Source organism: Pseudorca crassidens, chromosome 17 (assembly GCF_039906515.1).
Source record: "Pseudorca crassidens isolate mPseCra1 chromosome 17, mPseCra1.hap1, whole genome shotgun sequence".
NCBI lineage: Eukaryota > Metazoa > Chordata > Mammalia > Artiodactyla > Delphinidae > Pseudorca > Pseudorca crassidens.
Window position 1 is genome coordinate 61265257 of NC_090312.1, and position 18589 is coordinate 61283845.

The window sequence follows — 18589 nt, forward strand, 5'->3', positions numbered from 1 at the left end:
GGGATGAAGTGGGAGATTGGGATTGACATATATACACTACTATGCCTAAAATAGATAACTAATGAGAACCTGTTGTATAGCACAGGGAACTCTACTCAGTGCTCTGTGGTGACCTAAATGGGAAGGAAATCCAAAAAAGAAGGAATATATGTATACATATAGCTGATTCACTTCTCTGTAAGCAATTATACCCCAATTTTAAAAAAAATAGAAAAAAGTGAATTTTAAGTACAACATTAATAATCATTAATTAATAAGCAGAAAGAATTGAGTAAGAGCCTCAGCTGAGCTAGCAAAACTAAAATCTAGGTGCTAAAAACATGGCTCTCCATCATTTTATGGTCCTAGCATAATTTCAAATACCAGAGTTTTGAGAAAACTGTTGACGAAATTAAGACTCAAGAAACCGCTAAATTAGCAATAAATGAAACATAATTATACTAGCACAGAGCAAAGCCACATATTGCCTAGAAAGACCTCACAGGTGTGATGCGCCAATAACCCTGCATCCTTAGGCACTCATTCTGCTTGAAGAGAACAGTCAATGCCCTCGCAGCACTCAAGGACATAATCTGAAAGTTAAGTCATCTCTTGCCTGTACATTTTTCTTTGGTGAGAACTTGACTTATGTTAAACCATTTGACTTGTGGTAGATTGTATCTAATCTGGACCACGCTCCACAAACAACTCAGGTCAAGTTCTGTTTGACAGACATTGCCTGTTGGCAGAATACTCAGCTGCAGTAAAATAAGTTTTAAATGTTGCTCACAACCGGGCAGCCTAGTTCTTGGTGAGGCAGAGTGTCACAGCATGCCAGTTCAGAAACTAGACTGAGTTCCTTACTTCCTATTTCAAACATTCATATTCTACAGTCATCAAGTACACTACCTCTGGGCTAAGTAAATGACCTAATTAAGTTGAATGATTTGTACAAAGGTAAGAAATATGGTTTAAAAAAATAACATAAACTGAAGCAAAATCATAAAGGGTCTTAAATAATATTAAAATATGTTAAATAGCCACAGAAGAGCCATTAATTTATTAATGAATTTATTCATTTAACAGATATTTATTGAGCATCTTCTATGTGCTAGGTTGTTTCCTAGGTGAGTGATAGAGAACATGATAAAAACAAAGCTTACTTTCCAGGGAGAGAGACAGATAATAACCACAAAAAAAAAAATTTTTTTAACCGAAAAACCAAGTAGACATATAGTTAGGCAGGACTAGTGATAAGGGCAAGGGCAGCATAGGGGAATACAGAGTATGCAGGAGGGGTGGTAGCAAATATACACTCTGGGGATGACTCACTGCTAGGGTGACATTTGAGAAGAGACTTCCTTTAAGGAAGTGAGAAAGCAGAGAAAGCCTGGGCAGCGGATTTCAGAAGGTAGATTGTTCCAGGCAGCGGCAACAATAGGTGCAAAGGCCCTGAGGCAGGAGCATAGCTGTGTCAACAATGGTCTACTGGAAGGGAATATTTGCTAAGAGAGTGAAAGGAGAAAACAACCAGAAGGCAAGATCACATAAGACCTCTGCAAATATTTTGGCTTCTACCCTGAATGAAATGAGAAGCCAGTGGAGGATTCTCACCAGAGGAGTGACATATTTAAACGTGTATTTTAAAATGATAGCTCTGGAAGAATAAAAATGCAAACAGGGAGATCAAGGGAGAGAGAACAGTGGAGTCTGAATCACGGTGGTATCTGTGGAAGAGGTAAGAAGTACTTGAATTCTAGATACTTTCTGAAAGTAAAGCTGAAATCATTTGCTAGTGGATTAGCTATAGCATGGGAGAGAAAGAAAGGAATTAAAGATGACTCCGAAGCATTTAGCTAGAGAACTAGAAAATTAACATTCCCATGGATTGAGAGGAACAAATACCACAAGAGGAGTAGGTTTGGAATCAAAATAAGAAGGCTGATTTTGGAAAACATGAGGTTACCATCCTGTGCTGTCCAAATCAGCAGCTACTGACCATATGTGGGTATTTAAATTTACATTTTAATTAATGAAAATTAAATAAAATTTAAAATTCAATTCCTCAGTTGCATTCGCCGTGTTTAAAGTGCTTCCATACCCACCTAGACGGGGTTAGTGCCGATGTGTTGAATAGTTCAGATGATACATGCATTTCCATCACTGCAGAAAGTTCTGTTGGGCAGTACTGGAGAGACATTAAGACTTTACTCTGTGCTGGGCCCTATGCGAAGTGCTACAAGTTAGGCAATGTTGTATCTTTTTTTTTTTTTTAACATCTTTATTGGGGTATAATTGCTTTACAATGGTTAGTTTCTGCTTTATAACAAACTGAATCAGTTATACATATACATATGTTCCCATACCTCTTCCCTCTTGCATCTCCCTCCCTCCCACCCTCCCTATCCCACCCCTCCAGGCGGTCACAAAGCACCAAGTTGATCTCCCTGTGCTATGCGGCTGCTTCCCACTAGCTATCAACCTTACGTTTGGTAGTGTATATATGTCCATGCCTCTCTCTCGCTTTGTCACAGCTCACCCTTCCCCCTCCCCACATCCTCAAGTCCGTTCTCTAGTAGGTCTGTGTCTTTTACAAAGGGTATAACTAGAGTTCAGAGGAGTTAAGTAACCCTGCCCTAAGTCACACAATTCTTAAAAGGGTAGAGAGCCAGAATTGGATTCCAGTATTGTCTGCTTCCAAAGCCCCAACACTTAAATCATCACACTAAATTTTAGAGAGATTAAACCAGTTTGAAATTAAATGTGACATCTATAGGGAAATGTCCAATAAGTTATCGGCAATAAAGTGTTGAAGCATAGAGAAGAAAACAGGAGATCTGATAGACCTGGGTGAAACTCAGGGAGTGAAACTCCCAACACATGCAGTGTGTTGTAGAACTAAACAGAATACATTCCAACATACTACCAGTTAAGGGAAAATAAAAATATTCAATAAAGGCACTAGTTTATACCTTTTGTTAAGGGGTGAACTGATGTTAAAGGATTGCTTAGCAGAAAGAAGGGCTTGATTGACACTAGATAAGATGAAGCTGAGCTACATTTGTTCTTGTTCTACCCAGTGGTTCTCAACTTGATATGCTACCATACCCTTAGAAGACATCTGGAAATGTATAGGGTGTTTGGGGTAGACTGATGGGTGCCATGGGCATTTTGTGGCAATGATCTTAGGACACCGACTTGCCACAGCTCAGCACAATGAAGAAAAGTTCTCTCACCCAAAATGTCAACAACTCCCCCCATGGAAGAAACATGGGCCTACCCTTCCTCTAGTAATACTCCACTGTCCATAAACTGAAGCAATACAGACATTAGAACATGGTGCTGGTTGCACAGGTTTTAGTCAGATGAACTTGTGCTCCAATCTGTTCTGACTCGTACTAGCTGTATGGCTCGGTATCATTACCTAGACCCTGAGACTTAGTTTCCTCATCTAAGTAATGCAGAAAACAATTGTTAATACACATCATTTAGGGTGGTTCTGAGAATTATAAAACTCTTAAAAGTACTTGGCCCAGTGTTCGGTTCAGGGAGTCATATAAATGGACACTATTATTAGAAGTGGAAAAGGGGGATGAAAGAGGAACTCTAGTATGGAGATGAAAATAAACAAGATGAAATTCAAATAGAAAAGGAAGTCTAGACCAGCACTGTCCAACTAAAAATATGGACCCCCCCCCTCAAAAAAAAGGCCAGCACATGTAATTTTTTTTAGCACATGTAATTTTTAAATATTCCCTAGCCACATTAAAAAAGACAAGCAACAGATAAAATTAATTTGATTAATATACAATATTTAGGTAACCAACTGTATCCAAAAATATGATTTCAACATGTAATCAATATAAAAAAAATCAGAGGTGTTTTCCTTTTTTTTTTTTTTTTTTTTTGGTATAAAGTTCTTTAAATCTTATGTGTATTTTACTTACCCAGTGCTCATCAGCCACCTGGGGCTACAGCTATATATTGGACAACACAGAGCTAGGGTATCAGTGAGTCCAACTCTTTCATTGACTGCTAGCTCTCAGTAATTAAAGATTCTTGCCAGCTAATATTTTAGTGCCTAGAGAGTAGTTTCAGAAAAGTCTCAGTTATTACATTTAGGTACTTTAAACTCAGGATCTTTATACCACTGAGAAGAGGCAGTGCTGTAGAATGATTGACCAGTCATGAGTGGACTCCATGAGTTGTAGGTTCCCACTCCAACTCTCCTGCTTCCTATGTCCTTGAACAAGTTAGGTAGTCAAAAACCTATTTTCTTATTTGCAGCACATAGATGATGTTACTAGCTCCCCTAAGTATTGCTCTGAGGATCATGTATATAGTTTTAGCCCAGTGCCTATAGGAATTTCTCCAAATGTGAATTGCAGATAGTTGTTATTTGGCTTGAGAAATTGGACAGGAGTCACTAGAATTCTAGTTATTCTTTATATATACACACAAGTATTTCATTCAGAGCTCAATTACTTTTACGGCTTTTGTTAATGAGCACACTATGTACTTTCAAAGATGAGTGTTTCTTGTCAAGTGCAATGACTTGTCCTTGTGTTCAGATATACCTTAACCTCTGGAAGACTGCCTGGCACATGGTAGGTCCTCAGAAAGTTTATTAAATGAATTTCTGGCTCAGAATTCCTGAGTAATAGTTATAAGCACACTATTAACAGTATGATTTAACCTTTATTCTAATATTTAAATTATAAAGTTTATTTATGTAGCTATTTTTCAACGAGAACAGTCTCTGTCACAAATTTAAGATTCTTGAGTTGATACAAAGTTCAAATAGCATAGGGCAAGATTAATGATTGGTAGTTTATTTGCCACAGAAGTAGTTCTACATATAAATTACTAAAATATAATCTCAATATGGTAAACTCAAGGCTACCCCAGAATTTATTCCATTCATAAATGTTAAAACTCATCACTAAATTCCTATAAAGCTTAAAAAAACATGCAAAACTGGTATAGCACAAACAGATTTATTTACTAACCAAAGAGATGATCCTAATTAAACCAACACTTTGAAATAGTTAAAGTAAAATGTTTGCGATAAAGATAATTGAACACAGTAATGAAAAAAAAAGAAGTATGGAGATTTGCTCATTGAACTGAGCTTGTTCATCCTCTCAGCTTCCTATCCAAAATGATGATGAAAGTTTTACTCTACTTTTTCATAGACCCGAGTACAGGTGACATTGTTCATGACACATACCTAGGAGAAAGAGTGATATTAGAAGAGTCAGGTTAGTCTTACATCACAGGGCAATGGTGATAGTTAAATGCTAGGACCACAATCCTACAAAACGTTGTAATCTACTTCATAGACGAAGAAAATGCACTTTAGGATTCCTGGGTTTGAAAAGCTAGAACCTGTTATTTTGCTTATGACGTGCATATGCTTAACTGTAAACTAAATACTGATTTGCAATATCTAAACTATTCATTCAGTCTCAGCAAACACTATTCCTCATATTAAAGAAGCAGAAAAACGTATGCCTAAGAATATATAGACATTTTTTTACAAATTGAAGGTTTGTGGCAACCCTGCATTGAGCAAGTCTATTGGCGCCATTTTCCAACATCATTTGCTCACTTCCTGTCTCTGTGTCACATGTTAGTAATTCTCACAATATTTCAAACTTTTTCATTATTATTATATTGGTTTTGGTGATCAGTGATTAGTGATCTTTGGTATTACTATTGTAATTTGGGGGCAGTTATTAGCAATAAAGTTTTTTTGTTTGTTTGTTTGTTTGTTTGTTTTTTGCAGTACGCGGGCCTCTCACTGTTGTGGCCTCTCCCGTTGTGGAGCACAGGCTCTGGACACGTAGGCTCAGCGGCCATGGCTCACGGACCCAGCCGCTCCGCGGCATGTGGGATCCTCCCGGACCGGGACACGAACTCGTGTCCCCTGCATCGGCAGACGGGCTCTCAACCACTGCGCCACCAGGGAAGCCCTAAAGTATTTTTTTAATTGAGGTATGTATATTGTTTTTTCAGACATAAGGCTATTGCACACTTAACATAATAGTATAAACATAAATTATATGCACTGGGAAACCAAAAAATTCACATGACTCACTTTATTGTGATACTCAGTTTATTGCGGTGGTCTGGAATCCAACCTGCAATATCTCTGAAGTGTGCCTGAACTGTAAATGTAGCAGCAGAGCATGGACTAAACCCAGCTCCTGCTACATCCTCTAGTACATCATCTCACTTCTCTATCTCTACAAAGGGCTTTCTTAGTTATTAGTGTTTTGTATTTACCTTGTTACTTTGCAGTTTTTTCCTTTCCAAACCTAGTTCTGCTCATGATCAGTGATACAGAACACCTATGTGAACTACGAGTTCAAACAAGAAGCCCAATAAAATAGAAGATGTCAGACACTTACCACCACTAATTTTCCGTCTTCCACTTTTCTTGTTATTATGCTTTCCTTTCCATCCCATTCCTGACGTTGAACCAATGCGCCATCTGTAAAGTTGCAGACAGTCTGCCAAAATAAAGTATACTTTTTAATCTTCCAAAGTACAATAAAAGAGAGTTTCTGTGACTCATAACCTCCTTAACCAACATTTTTTCATCTTTTCCCTTCCGAGTCTACTTCATTAGCCCATACTGATTTCATTCGTAACACAGTTTACACTTTTCAATCTAGATGCACATAAGAGATACGCACTCTTTCTCGTGTCCCTTCAACTATTTTTACAAAATAGACTATGTTGTGAAGCTGGTACTTTCACTAATTTGTCACAACTCAATTCATAAAACAACTTGTGACTTTTTCATTAAGTTCTTGCCTGGAAGCAGTAAGACTGTTATTAATAGAATCTATCATTCTAGAAGCTTCTGTGATATTATAAGTTAGGACTGACCTGAGTTTTTCTGCCATCAGCTGTAGTCTCTTCAAACTTCTCTCCCAGGATGCAGGAAAACTGTGTTGTTTTCAAAGCGGTCTCAGTTTTTATGGTGAGGTTTTTGCCGTCGGAAGTGATGATACAGTCCGGTTTAGCTATTGCACCCATTTTTCGCAGAGCTAGCCCCACTCCTGTAGAATGTTATATCGTGTTAAACAACAGGAAGACCAAAGTTATAGTTTACATAATAAAAGCAGCAATTCAATTGTAATCACTATGCTGTGCATATTTTCACCTATTCACTTGTCAATAACCACCGTGAACACATATCCAGTGCTCACTATGTGTTCATACTTGACATATATTATTCATGGCAGCCTTATGACAACCTTGTGGAAGGTGGATACACTGTCTCCATTTTACAGATGAGAAGGTGAGGCACTGATGTAATTCACTCAAGCTCATTCAGCTAGGGAGGGAGGGGGCTGCGAACCAACAATGCAGGCAGGCCGTGGGCCTCCAAATAGCTCAGCCACCACGCTCTGCTGGCTTTCAGAAAGTTAGGGAAGATATCCGAACTTCTACAATTTCCTCAATTCTGCCAACCATTGTATTCTATGACTCCAGCACACAGTCTGGCACATAAAAGGTCCCTGATAAATATTTGATTAGCAGACTATACAAAATCAACATTGATCCTGAGATACGCCAATTACACAAAGTTTTAAGAGTTAACTGCACAATCATAACGCTAGCAAACAGGAAAAATCTTACCCTCAAACAGAGTAACTATTTCAGAGCTGTGTAACTCAATTACTGTATTGATATATTTAATTTATAATCTGTGTATTTCCCCTTAACGTTAACATTTAGTAGGAAACTTAGTTCTAGGCGAAATCTCGGTTTCACAGATGAGGAGATTACAGCCTAGACAGAGGAACTGACTTGATGATGAACACTCAGCCAGGCTTGAAATGTCCCCGTGAAGACTTCTCTTTTGCCAGCTCAAGGCTGGTGCCTTGTTTTGTTAGAGTCATTAGATATTCCTACTTTGGACAAATAAAAGGCTCTGCTTTTCCTACACCTTGACTGCTCTCTAATGAATTGAGCCTTGACAACCTTCATGACTCCAGAACTCTGGAAACCAGCCATCTGATAAACACATTCGCTTTCAGTGGGCAGGGAAACAGCCTTCTCCGGTCCTCACACATGTGAACAGACACAAATGTGTTTCTTTGATTTGAGAACGTTAGGTGGCTTTACTCACAGGCTCGTAAAGACACTCAAGGGTCACCACAGAACCAGCCTTAAGCAGCCGCTGTCTTGCATAAAGGTTAGTGAAGGTGTGTTTCTGAAGTACCTCAGGGCCTAGGTCTTTGTAGCGACTTGTGCACCAGAAAGCAGTCATGTCAACATTTGTGGGAGGGAGACTTCTAAAGCGTCCCCCAGTCCCAGCAGTTGTCTCAGATAGGATCTTTGCCATGCTTCACCATCCCACTTCCTAGGGGCCTGTGACAAAGGTTCATCTTTGTTTGCCAATCTACCCAGTGTTTCAACCAGCATGCAATCGTTGTCACCGGCTCAGGAAAAAGACAGGAGAAAATTCAGCACTATTTTGAGTGACAACTTGAATCTTCCTACAGAGACTCATCCTTCCTTGGAAGGCTTTTAATAAGTCAAGTGCCTTCTGCAAAGCCACAGCCATCTTGGATGTGGTAGGAAAGCAGCCGCAGGAGGGACCGGCAGTTTCTGATCGCGGTTTCCCAACAAAGCCTCTCTGCCCTCCACCCTCTAGATGCAGAGGCCAGGGCCGCGGCGCACTGCCTCCCCATCCCCGGGCACAGTCAACCTCACTGCGCTCCTCCCACAGGCCACCCGCCAACAGTACAGCGCCGCCAGTGTCACGCCTCCGAGCGCCGCTCTGGGGCGCGGAGGCGAGGATGCCCCGATGCTCCCCGGGGAGCCGTGCCAACCCAAAGGGCCCGGCGCACCCGGAGAGGGCGGGTGGGGGACCTGCGGGTAAGGGAGATGCAGCCGAGAGCGGAATGGAAGCTGAAGCAGTAGCCCGGTTCAGACCCTCTAAAGGATTTCTGCTAGAAACCGCGTCCCCGTGGAGAAGAGGGAGGGGACCCCGCGCGCCATCTAGGAACAAAGATGCGGCAGGGTGGGCAAGGCGAGTGGGTGCGGCCACGACGGAGTGAGTGCGAGTGGGAGGACGGGGTCAGGATTAGGGAGGACGAGTAGTGGAGGAAAAAAAATAGGTAAAGTTAAGAGGGCTGCCTGGAGGGGTCGAAAGAAGTGAAGTTGGGGGTGGGAGGGGGGGGGTGAGCGCGCTAAAGGCAGGGAGCAAGTGCGGTGGCGCCCAGGGGAAAGCAGCAGAGAGCGGGGCAGACCGAGAGGCCCACGCTCTCCCCGCCGCTCGCCCGTGACGGAGGTGGAAGAGGATAACGGGGTCGGCGATAGGCAGCCAAGCATGCCCAGCCTCTGAGCCCAGCACGCCGAAGGGGACCTAGGGACAGATAGACATACACGTGCCACGTTGCAGCGCCGCATGCTGGGGAACCTCACCTACTTCCTTCATGTATTCGTCAAAGCCTTTGCTCTCTACTAAGCACCATCTTCCTACCAGCTGCTGAATGGTGGCCATGGTGGGCGCGGGCGGGCGAGCGTGCAGAGAAAGCGAAGGAGGGTCGGGCGCCGGGAATCTGGCGTGCGGACGCCAGTCCACCGCGGCTGCTTTATAAAGGCGGAGCGCGCGCAGGGCGGCGCCCGGCGGCCAATGAGAGGAGCGCCTCGCCCGCCCGGCACCCCGCCTCCAGGTCTCGCTCCGGGGGTCCAGACAGGCAAACTCGCTCCACCTGCCCCGGCCGCGAGGACTCCTCCGGCGCCTCCTGCAAGCAGGGACTCGCCCGGCGCGCCCCACACCACACCGGACGCCAGCCCCTGCACGTTCCCGCGCCTCCTTACGCCCAGGAAGCCAGAGGGGCTACCGGCGGACCCGGCCCACAGATCCCACGTCAAGCTGCCGCCCATCTTCCATTCAAAACACCCCCAAAGAATCGATTAGCCTTCGCTCCGCTCCAATGGCAGGAATTGATTGATCGGTAGTTTGAGTGATCGATTGATAAACTTCTTTGCCTCACTAGTCACTGCTCGCAGACGGGGCAAACCCTCATCCCACACCCTCCTGAGACAACCCGTTCTCCCCACCCTCAGGCCACTCCCGGACCAAATGGGGCCTCAGGATGGGTGTATACCTGTGTTGAGTTAGACCATTTTATCAGAAAGTGCTGGGTGGATGAAGATGTCCCAAGAAGTTGGTTTTCCAAACTCAGATTCTGTAGCAGGTATCAGCTTAAGTGACTGCCACTGCTATTAAATGTTCTCATTCAAGTATGTTTTATATTTTCAGTTTCCCCTCAGGCTCCCAAGTCTTTAGATTCCAGTGCTTCTCCTCTTCACCTTTAATCATAATAATTCCCTGGGTTTGTATGTAGAACGTCATACTTTTCAAAGTGTGCTTGTCGCAGTATCTTACTTGCTGCTCCTGGGTTTCTGTGGGAGTGAGCTGGGATGAGGTGAGGAAGTTGCCACACAGAGAGGGTAGCCAACTTGGTGGAGATAAAGTCCATTTACTGAGTGTCTCCTTGCTGGATGCTGTACTTCCTGGCTCCTTTATATCCATTAACTGATCTCCGCTAGATTTTTGCTGAAGAATATTATCCCAACTTTCTGAAAGAGAGATATGGCAGGGAAAGTTTGCAGAGTGGCAGAACCAGAATGCCTGTCCAGATCCTTCTCACTCTAGACCTTGTGAAATAGGTCCACACCTGGCTCACTCTCCTCAAGGGATTAAGAGTAGAGGCTACAGTCCCCTGAACTATTCCAAGACACTAGCTCTTGTACCTTCCCTAACAAACTGAAACCTCAGCTTGGTTTGTCATCTCCCCGCGTGACTCAGGACATTTACTCCCTTGCACTGTAGCCCTTTCAAGTTCCTGCCCTAATTTTAGGGTCATCCCAGTTTTCCTTGTGGTACCATTTTAATACTGAGCGACTCAGGCCATGCAGTTGTGCCACTAAGGGCCGGTAGGTCACACACCTGAGGCTCTACTGCTCAGCAAACATTCACATTCTGAGGGCAGCTGGGCGCGTCATTTGCTCAGCAAAGCAAGTGCTGGCTTCCAGACACTTAGCGCGGCCCGCTGCCCCTCCTCCTGGAGAAGCAGTTCCTACGTGTTTGGACTTGCCTTCTTAATGTGCTAGTTTGGCAGGTTTCGTCCATTTTTGTATAGAATATGGTAATAATAGCCAGGACTCAGTGCCAGAATACTAATTTTTAGATTATCATAGTCAACCATGCTATAGAAATATCAGAAGGAAATTGGCACTATAGTACTAAATACTCAGGTACTTAAATTGTTTTTACACCAGAGGCATTACCCAAAACTTAACTTTCAAGCACACTCTTTGATGTGATGAGTGTGTGGATGAAAAATGTCCCCACCACATCAGTAAACAAAGGAGGCTGCAACCATCAAGGCCTCAGCAGCCACAGCAGCGCCCTGACTGTGCGCCGGAGGGGATTCGGGATGGAAAAAAGCAAAATACTGGCCCTAGATAGTTAAGGCCCGTATCAAAGGTGTGGTCCCAGACCCTTGCATCTTCCCATATATAGAAAAGCGTTAACTTTGTTAACTTGAGATGTCTGGTTTTCTTTAATTAACAGTAGTCTTCTGGTGCTCTATCTGGTTTTTGTTGTAAAAATTCCTCTATATGCTGACTCCTTCATTCCCTCTTTGGAGCAGTCCCTCAGAGCTATTGGAGAGGCTGTCTTCCAGGCTTAAGTCCTCAGAAACTCCACCAAATAAAACGTAATTCTCAACATTTAGGTTGTGCATTTTTTTCAGGTGACAAGTGGAAACAATCCTTTCGTGGTTAAAACACATCAACAAACATAAGAGATATAGGCCAAAATGCCTGTTACTGTCTCTCATGGAACAAAGAGGAAGGGCATTGTGATTGCTCTGCTACTGTGGGCAACACACTTAATCCCTTGTTGTCTGATGCCTCTCATCCCTATTACAAATACAGAGAGAGATTGAAGTCAATTATTTCTAAGGGACCTCAAGCCCAAAATTCAGATTCCCTTCCTTTCTTATGAATACTAGTAATGGGGCTTCCCTGGTGGCGCAGTGGTTGAGAGTCCGCCTGCCGATGCAGGGGACACGGGTTCGTGCCCCGGTCCGGGAAGATCCTCCGTGCCGCGGAGCGGCTGGGCCCGTGAGCCATGGCCGCTGCGCCTGCGTGTCCGGAGCCTGTGCTCCGCAATGGGAGAGGCCACAACAGTGAGAGGTTTTTGCATACCGCAAAAAAAAAAAAAAAAAGAATACTAGTAATGGATTACAAGCTCTGAAAAACATTGAATACTTTCTTAACCTGCTAATTAAAGTCCTGTTCTAGACTACTTAACTTGAACCCAGTATAAGTGCAAAAACCAAATCTGTTGTGAAAACAAATCTGATTAAAGTCTTGTATGACTTTACGGGACTGTGGACAAAAAATATCGCCTGCTATTTCAGTAAACAGAGGATGTTGCTGTGGCCATAAAGCCGCCCCCGATGTGTGCTCTGAAGGGATTCAGGATGGAGGGAAACAGCATCTTGGCCCTAAGTAGTTAAGGTGCATAGCAAAAGAATAATTTCAATGAGCCCAGACTCTTGCATCTTCCCATACAAAGAAAAGCACTAAAATCATTAACTCAAGATGTCTGTTTTTTTGTGTTTAGCAGTAATATTTTGATATTCAACTACATGGTTTTTTTTTTTTTTTTTTTACTGACACAAAGTCCTCTATATCCTGGCTCTTCCCTTACCTCTTTGGAGCAGTCCCTCAGAGCTATCTGAGAGGCTGTATCCCAGGCATAAGTCCTCAGAAAGTCCACTGAATAAAACATAATTCTCAGTTTTTAGGTTGTGCATTTTTTTCAGTCGACAGGATGGTTGAGTATCTCTTCATTGGAAAAAGGGAGGAGAATTATCACTTGATTGAGATTAATTACATCACAATACAAGGAACAAGGGACAACAGTTTTATCCTAGCCTATCCCTACAAACAGAAGGAACTGTGCCGGTCATTAGTTTTAGTGGCAGCACAGTGACAGTATAGGTGTCACATCATGTGTTCCTTCATGCTGGAGGATAATAATACATTATTCTTGTAGATGAAAATGGTTGAAGAATCCTGAATTACTAGCGACTGTTCCCCCAGTGGCTCTAGTAGACTACTAGTTATAAGACAGATGCAATTTTCTTTAATATCTCTAAACCTCAGTTTTCTCATCTATGGAATTAAGGAGGTAAGGATTAGATTAATTAATTTCTTAGAATCCTTTCAGTTTGTGAAGTACTCCTGCAGTAGTTGATAGCCCTGAGAAATACACTCAAAATTACTCTATTTCCACCTAGTGGTAAAACGGAGTATTTTTCGCAGGTTTTCTTTGATAAGTGTTAGTAGCTTGTCAGCTTCCACAATCGCTTCCAACATACTATTGGTGTATATCGTGTAATTTTGCTTAAGACAAGTTCCCAGCTGCAGTTTGTATAGATGAATGTACATCCCATAAAGTTAGTTATAATGTATAATCATTTCCTAGGACAGCAAGCATTGGTGGCCTAAAAGCACACTGCTAGTAGAAAAAGAAAGAGCACTACATTAAATGAATCAAAGCAATCCGTGTTCAGACCATTGAGTCTTCTCTAAGTACATACCCAGATGAAGCCAAGAAGGAGGAGGAAAAGCAAAGTGATCACTATAAAGCATTACTTCTCAAATTTTAGTATGCAAATCACCAGGGGGTCTTGTTAAAAACACAGAAACTGGGCTTTCCCTGGTGGCGCAGTGGTTGAGAGTCCGCCTGCCGATGCAGGGGACACGGGTTCGTGCCCCGGTCTGGGAAGATCCCACGTGCCGCGGAGCGGCTGGGACCGTGAGCCAGGGCCGCTGAGCCTGCGCGTCGGAGACTGTGCTCCGCAACAGGAGAGGCCGCAACAGCGAGAGGCCCGCGTACCGCAAAAAAAAAAAAAAAAAAAAAAAAAAAAAACTGGAAAAAAAACACAGAATCTGATTTAGTAGGTCTCTGGGCATAAGATCGTGCATTTCTAATGAACTCCCAGGTGATGCCAGTGTTTGGGTCTGTTCGCCTGCCCACTTCAATCTATACCCTTAAGTTATATCAAACTTAAAGGTATAAATTGAACAGCATGTAGTGAAATGTTTGCTTTATTTTCCCATGCGTTTTCCCCACGTTGTCTTGCCTCTTGTGTTCCTGAATTCCTCCTTTACAGCGATAGTTTCTCAGTTGAGTGACTCACTGTTAATAAGGAGAAACCAATCTGAGTTTCCAATGAACCACATTCTGTTCTCTAGGTTGGCTAAACGCCATGATTTCCTACAGGAACTGGGAGCTGAGTGGGTGTTATCACTGAGGGAAACCATGATCTTGGTTTGGCTCTATCTTAGAAGGTGGATAAAGAATATTTGTGTCACAAATCTCATGTCTTGTCATCCATCTTGTAGCTTCAAAATAATAGTTAATCCCTCAGGACAAAGCTGAGGTTCCTAATGGCCTTTCTGCCCTGATAGATTAGCAGAACTGAACACAGTGTTTTGGGCACAGTGCAAGATATGGTGCTTATGGGTCCCAGGTAGCCTGGGGACACGTCTGACTGATGATCGTTGTCATGTTGTAATTATAAACGGTACTCTCACTCCAAGTATCTCAAATTGAATGATGTTGGATGAAGAGTTGTGAAATGTAATTCTCACCTATCCGGCAGTTCCAAAGCCTAAATTTCAAGTATGACATTATCATGGGACTCTAGTATCATCTAATGTAAAACCTGAAGGTTGCCTTACAGGAGGGAAGAAAGGCTGTGAGGCAGAGTCAGTCCTTCTTTATTCATCTGGCCTTACACAAATATGTCAGGTGCGCACTGCTCCGCTTATCCACAAATGAAAGGCAAGCACACAACAGACTCCTTTGATTCAAGTCAGCCTGCATTTTTAGACCACCTAACAATCATGTGGAATAGGCTGTAGTCCTTGTCTTCAAGGAGTCTGTCACCTAAGCTTACACCAGTTAAGGAACTGCATTCATATATTTTTTTAAATTTAATCAACATTTAGTAAAATTTTTCAACACTTTCTGAAAATTTTCAAGTATTAAATGTCTTTGAAAATATCAGATAAATTCATTTGGTAACATGAGGTGAATTTTCCAAGAATTACCACAGCCTTTTGCGGGGGGTGAGCTGTGTATATCGCCCGTCCTAATTGCTTTCAACTGTATCTGGAAACTAGATTTTTGATTTTTTGTTTGTTGGTGTGTTAGTTTGAACAGGTCATCTCTTTGGCAGGAACAAGGTGGGTGTACCATCCTGTTTAAAACTAATGTGCCAAATGCCACAAAACAACCTGAGGTAACCTGTGCTCAGATTAGAAAGACCTTGTCTAATACTGGGTTACAGACTGTGAAGCAACCCACATCAGTACCCAGCTCTCCCTTTGTTTCACTGTTAGTGCATCACCAAGTGAACCATAAACAGACACTCGGCTGTCCCTAAGGTTGTCGCATGTGGTGAGATACACAACCTGCATAGTAAAATCTGCCAGTGTACGACTCCCAACAGGGATTCTCCACCACCCTGGCCAGGCTGGGTAAGGACCAGAAGATCCTGCTGTGTTCCCTTTCTCGTGTCATCGACATCCTCTTTTGCGGGAAGAGACTCAGAAGCAAAGCTTAATGATTTTCCCACACATCCTCTGATACCTCTGTCTTTCCATAGAAATTATAGGTGGATCCAAGGGGGGGAATATGGCTCTGTTATGACAAGTTTTATTGCATTTGTCGCACAATATAAAACAGTATCACTTCTGCAGCTGTATTAGCAGCACATCATACAAAGTAATAAAAACTCTACTTAGTCAAGAAAGACAGATAAAGGTACCATAACAAATCCTCTGAGAAGCTACAGACCCAAACCAGTCTTGCAACTGAAGCCTTAAACTTGTCTTTCAGCCTTAAACTGAAATAGATCCTGGAACTCCCTTCTCATCTACTATTCTAGAATAGGTCCAGCTTCTGGAAACAGGAAAGAATGCCACTTACCAGTGTCTCTTTGAACGTTACTTACTATACGAAAGTCACCTTATGCCACTTACCATACAAAAAAAAAAGGTTTTTTTCAAATTGAATATCTCTCCATTGTATTGTATTTTTGCATTTTGGTTGACATGATCACTTCTGAGATATATTTATAGAAACAGAAGTTGGGCTCCATTACAGAACAGAACATCATAACTGCCTAATATCTCGTTTGAAAGCAAGTGAGGATATAAGTCCGAATTGGAAACAAGATAAAAAGCGCTTCAGAATTCAACAAACCTTTGATTAATCACTTTCCAGTAGACATGAGTCTTGTGAAAAATGCAACAAGTTTCCTTTTGCTTTCATCTTTCCTGAGCAAGTGGCAGCAGCTCCTCATTTCATAGAGCAAGGCTCCAGCTCTTTCGCACACTGACTTTCACAACCCCAAGCCTTAAGGCCTGGGTGCTCTGAGGGAATCGAACTAGTTCAAGTCAGTTATGCATATTCAGAAGTAAAACTTGATCTCTGGTGCCCACACCCAGGTCATAGAATTTTTATTTGCATATTTTGGCAGTAATTTCTGGTCGGACCTGATCTCTGCCCAATTAGCTCTTATTAGTTGAGCAGACGTATTATAAGCAAATCCTTTAAAGTTATATACTTTCACTTCTGAATAGGGATGTGTGACTTGAATTCAGAACTAAAGGAGAATCTTATGTCCATGCCACTCTCTCATTTTGTCACAGCTTACCCTTCCCCCTCCCCATATCCTCAAGTTCATTCTCTAGTAGGTCTGTGTCTTTATTCCCGTCTTACCCCTAGGGAATATATACACTACCAAACGTAGAATAGATAGATAGTGGGAAGCAACCGCATAGCACAGGGAGATCAGCTCGGTGCTTTGTGACCACCTAGAGGGGTAGTATAGGGAGGGTGGGAGGGAGGGAGACACAAGAGGGAAGAGATATGGGGATATATGTATATGTATAACTGATTCACTTTGTTATAAAGCAGAAACTAACACACCATTGTAAAGCAATTATACTCCAATAAAGATGTTTTAAAAAAATGAAGGTAGGAGAATTTTCTTTTTTTTGTCTCATCCAAGCCAAAATATTATTTATCAAAATAAAACTAATGACCTAATATGGTTATTGAATTTCTAGAGCCAGTTTGCCAAAAGCAAGCAAAGTATTTGTGGTATTCACACCAAATCCCAACCAAAGTAGTGGTCAGAAAAGCCATTGTGATAGACCTTTATGAGCCCTCATTTATCAGAAATTTCAATATAATTTATTATCTGAGAAGAAGCCAGATTTCCAGTTGCTCAGAGTAATCTATAGCATACAAGAGGCTGGGTGAATCGTAAAATAGTAACTATAGACCAAAGATTTAGGTTGTACATGGGTAATCATTAAATTCTTCCAAATAGCACTTTCACAGTATTGTGCATCCAGTTAGGCAGAAGTTAAGCTTGCTGTCAAGGTGACCCAGAAGAACCTTCTCCCACAGCACTTGCCTATTTTACCCTTCACTCTGTCCTAATAGGACCACTCTAGGTACCCAGGAGCAGCTTCTGATTCTCCTGTCTCTAGGACATTGTTCATCTCTGGAATGCACCCTTCCTATTCAATCTTTTTTAACAACTTTATAGAGGTATAATTGATATACAAAAAAAAAGTCACATATTTAATGTATACTATTTGATGAGTTTGGACCTATGCATACACCCTTGAAAGCATCACCACAATCAAGGTAATAAACATATCCATTACCTCCAAAAAAAAAAAAAAGATTCCCTTAATACAAATAAATCCAGTCTCTTATTTAAATCCTTCTGGTGATAGAGACCTCGCTTCCCTACCGAGAAGCCCTTTGTGTGTTTAATTGGGAGAAAGCAATGATCACTATTGTGCTGAAATCTGCTTTCAATAATTTCTAGCTATCGGTCTTAGTTTTACCCTCTGGAATAACATAAAATGTCTGCTCACTTATTCTCTCATGGTGGGCCTATGAGGCCTGTATGTATCTGATGATGATACTTCATCCACATAACAAAGTGAGAGAGAGACATGGACATATATACACTACCAGACGTAAGGTAGATAGCTAGTGGGAAGCAGCCGCATGGCACAGGGAGATCAGCTCGGTGCTTTGTGACCGCCTGGAGGGGTGGGATAGGGAGGGTGGGAGGGAGGGAGACGCAAGAGGGAAGAGATATGGGAACATATGTATATGTATAACTGATTCACTTCGTTATAAAGCAGAAACTAACACACCATTGTAAAGCAATTATACCCCAGTAAAGATGTTAAAAAAAAAAAAAGAAAAAGAATAAAACAGAGTACTAAAATCTATTGAACTTGTAAAAAAAAAAAATCATAGGTCAATATCTCTGATAAAAAAAAATTGCTTACAGATCCAAATATATTATACATAAAATACTTTGGAGAAAGAGACCTATAAATAAAATTCTATAAAATATACGTTATGTGTGTATGTGCGTGTATACATATGCATGTACATATATGTATATGTGTGTATGTGTATATATATTCTCTCTCTCTCTGTATATATATACAC

At 42.0% G+C, this 18589-nt stretch overlaps 1 protein-coding gene across 2 annotated transcripts; it reads right to left on the bottom strand.

Moving 5' to 3' along the window:
* Positions 1–4960: 4960 nt before the first annotated feature.
* Positions 4961–9989, bottom strand: FABP5 (fatty acid binding protein 5). Of its 2 annotated transcripts, XM_067711986.1 has the most exons (4): positions 9427–9585; positions 6877–7049; positions 6393–6494; positions 4961–5209 (listed from the first exon to the last, which is right to left on the bottom strand). In XM_067711986.1, the coding sequence occupies exons 1-4, from the start codon at positions 9503–9505 to the stop codon at positions 5156–5158; spliced, it is 408 nt and encodes a 135-aa protein (XP_067568087.1). In that variant the 5' UTR covers positions 9506–9585; the 3' UTR covers positions 4961–5155. The 2 variants fall into 2 exon arrangements, with proteins under 2 accessions (XP_067568087.1, XP_067568086.1); XM_067711985.1 differs by lacking the exons at positions 4961–5209; positions 6393–6494 and having other exon boundaries at positions 6911–7049; positions 9485–9989.
* Between the last annotated feature and the right edge of the window lie 8600 nt (positions 9990–18589).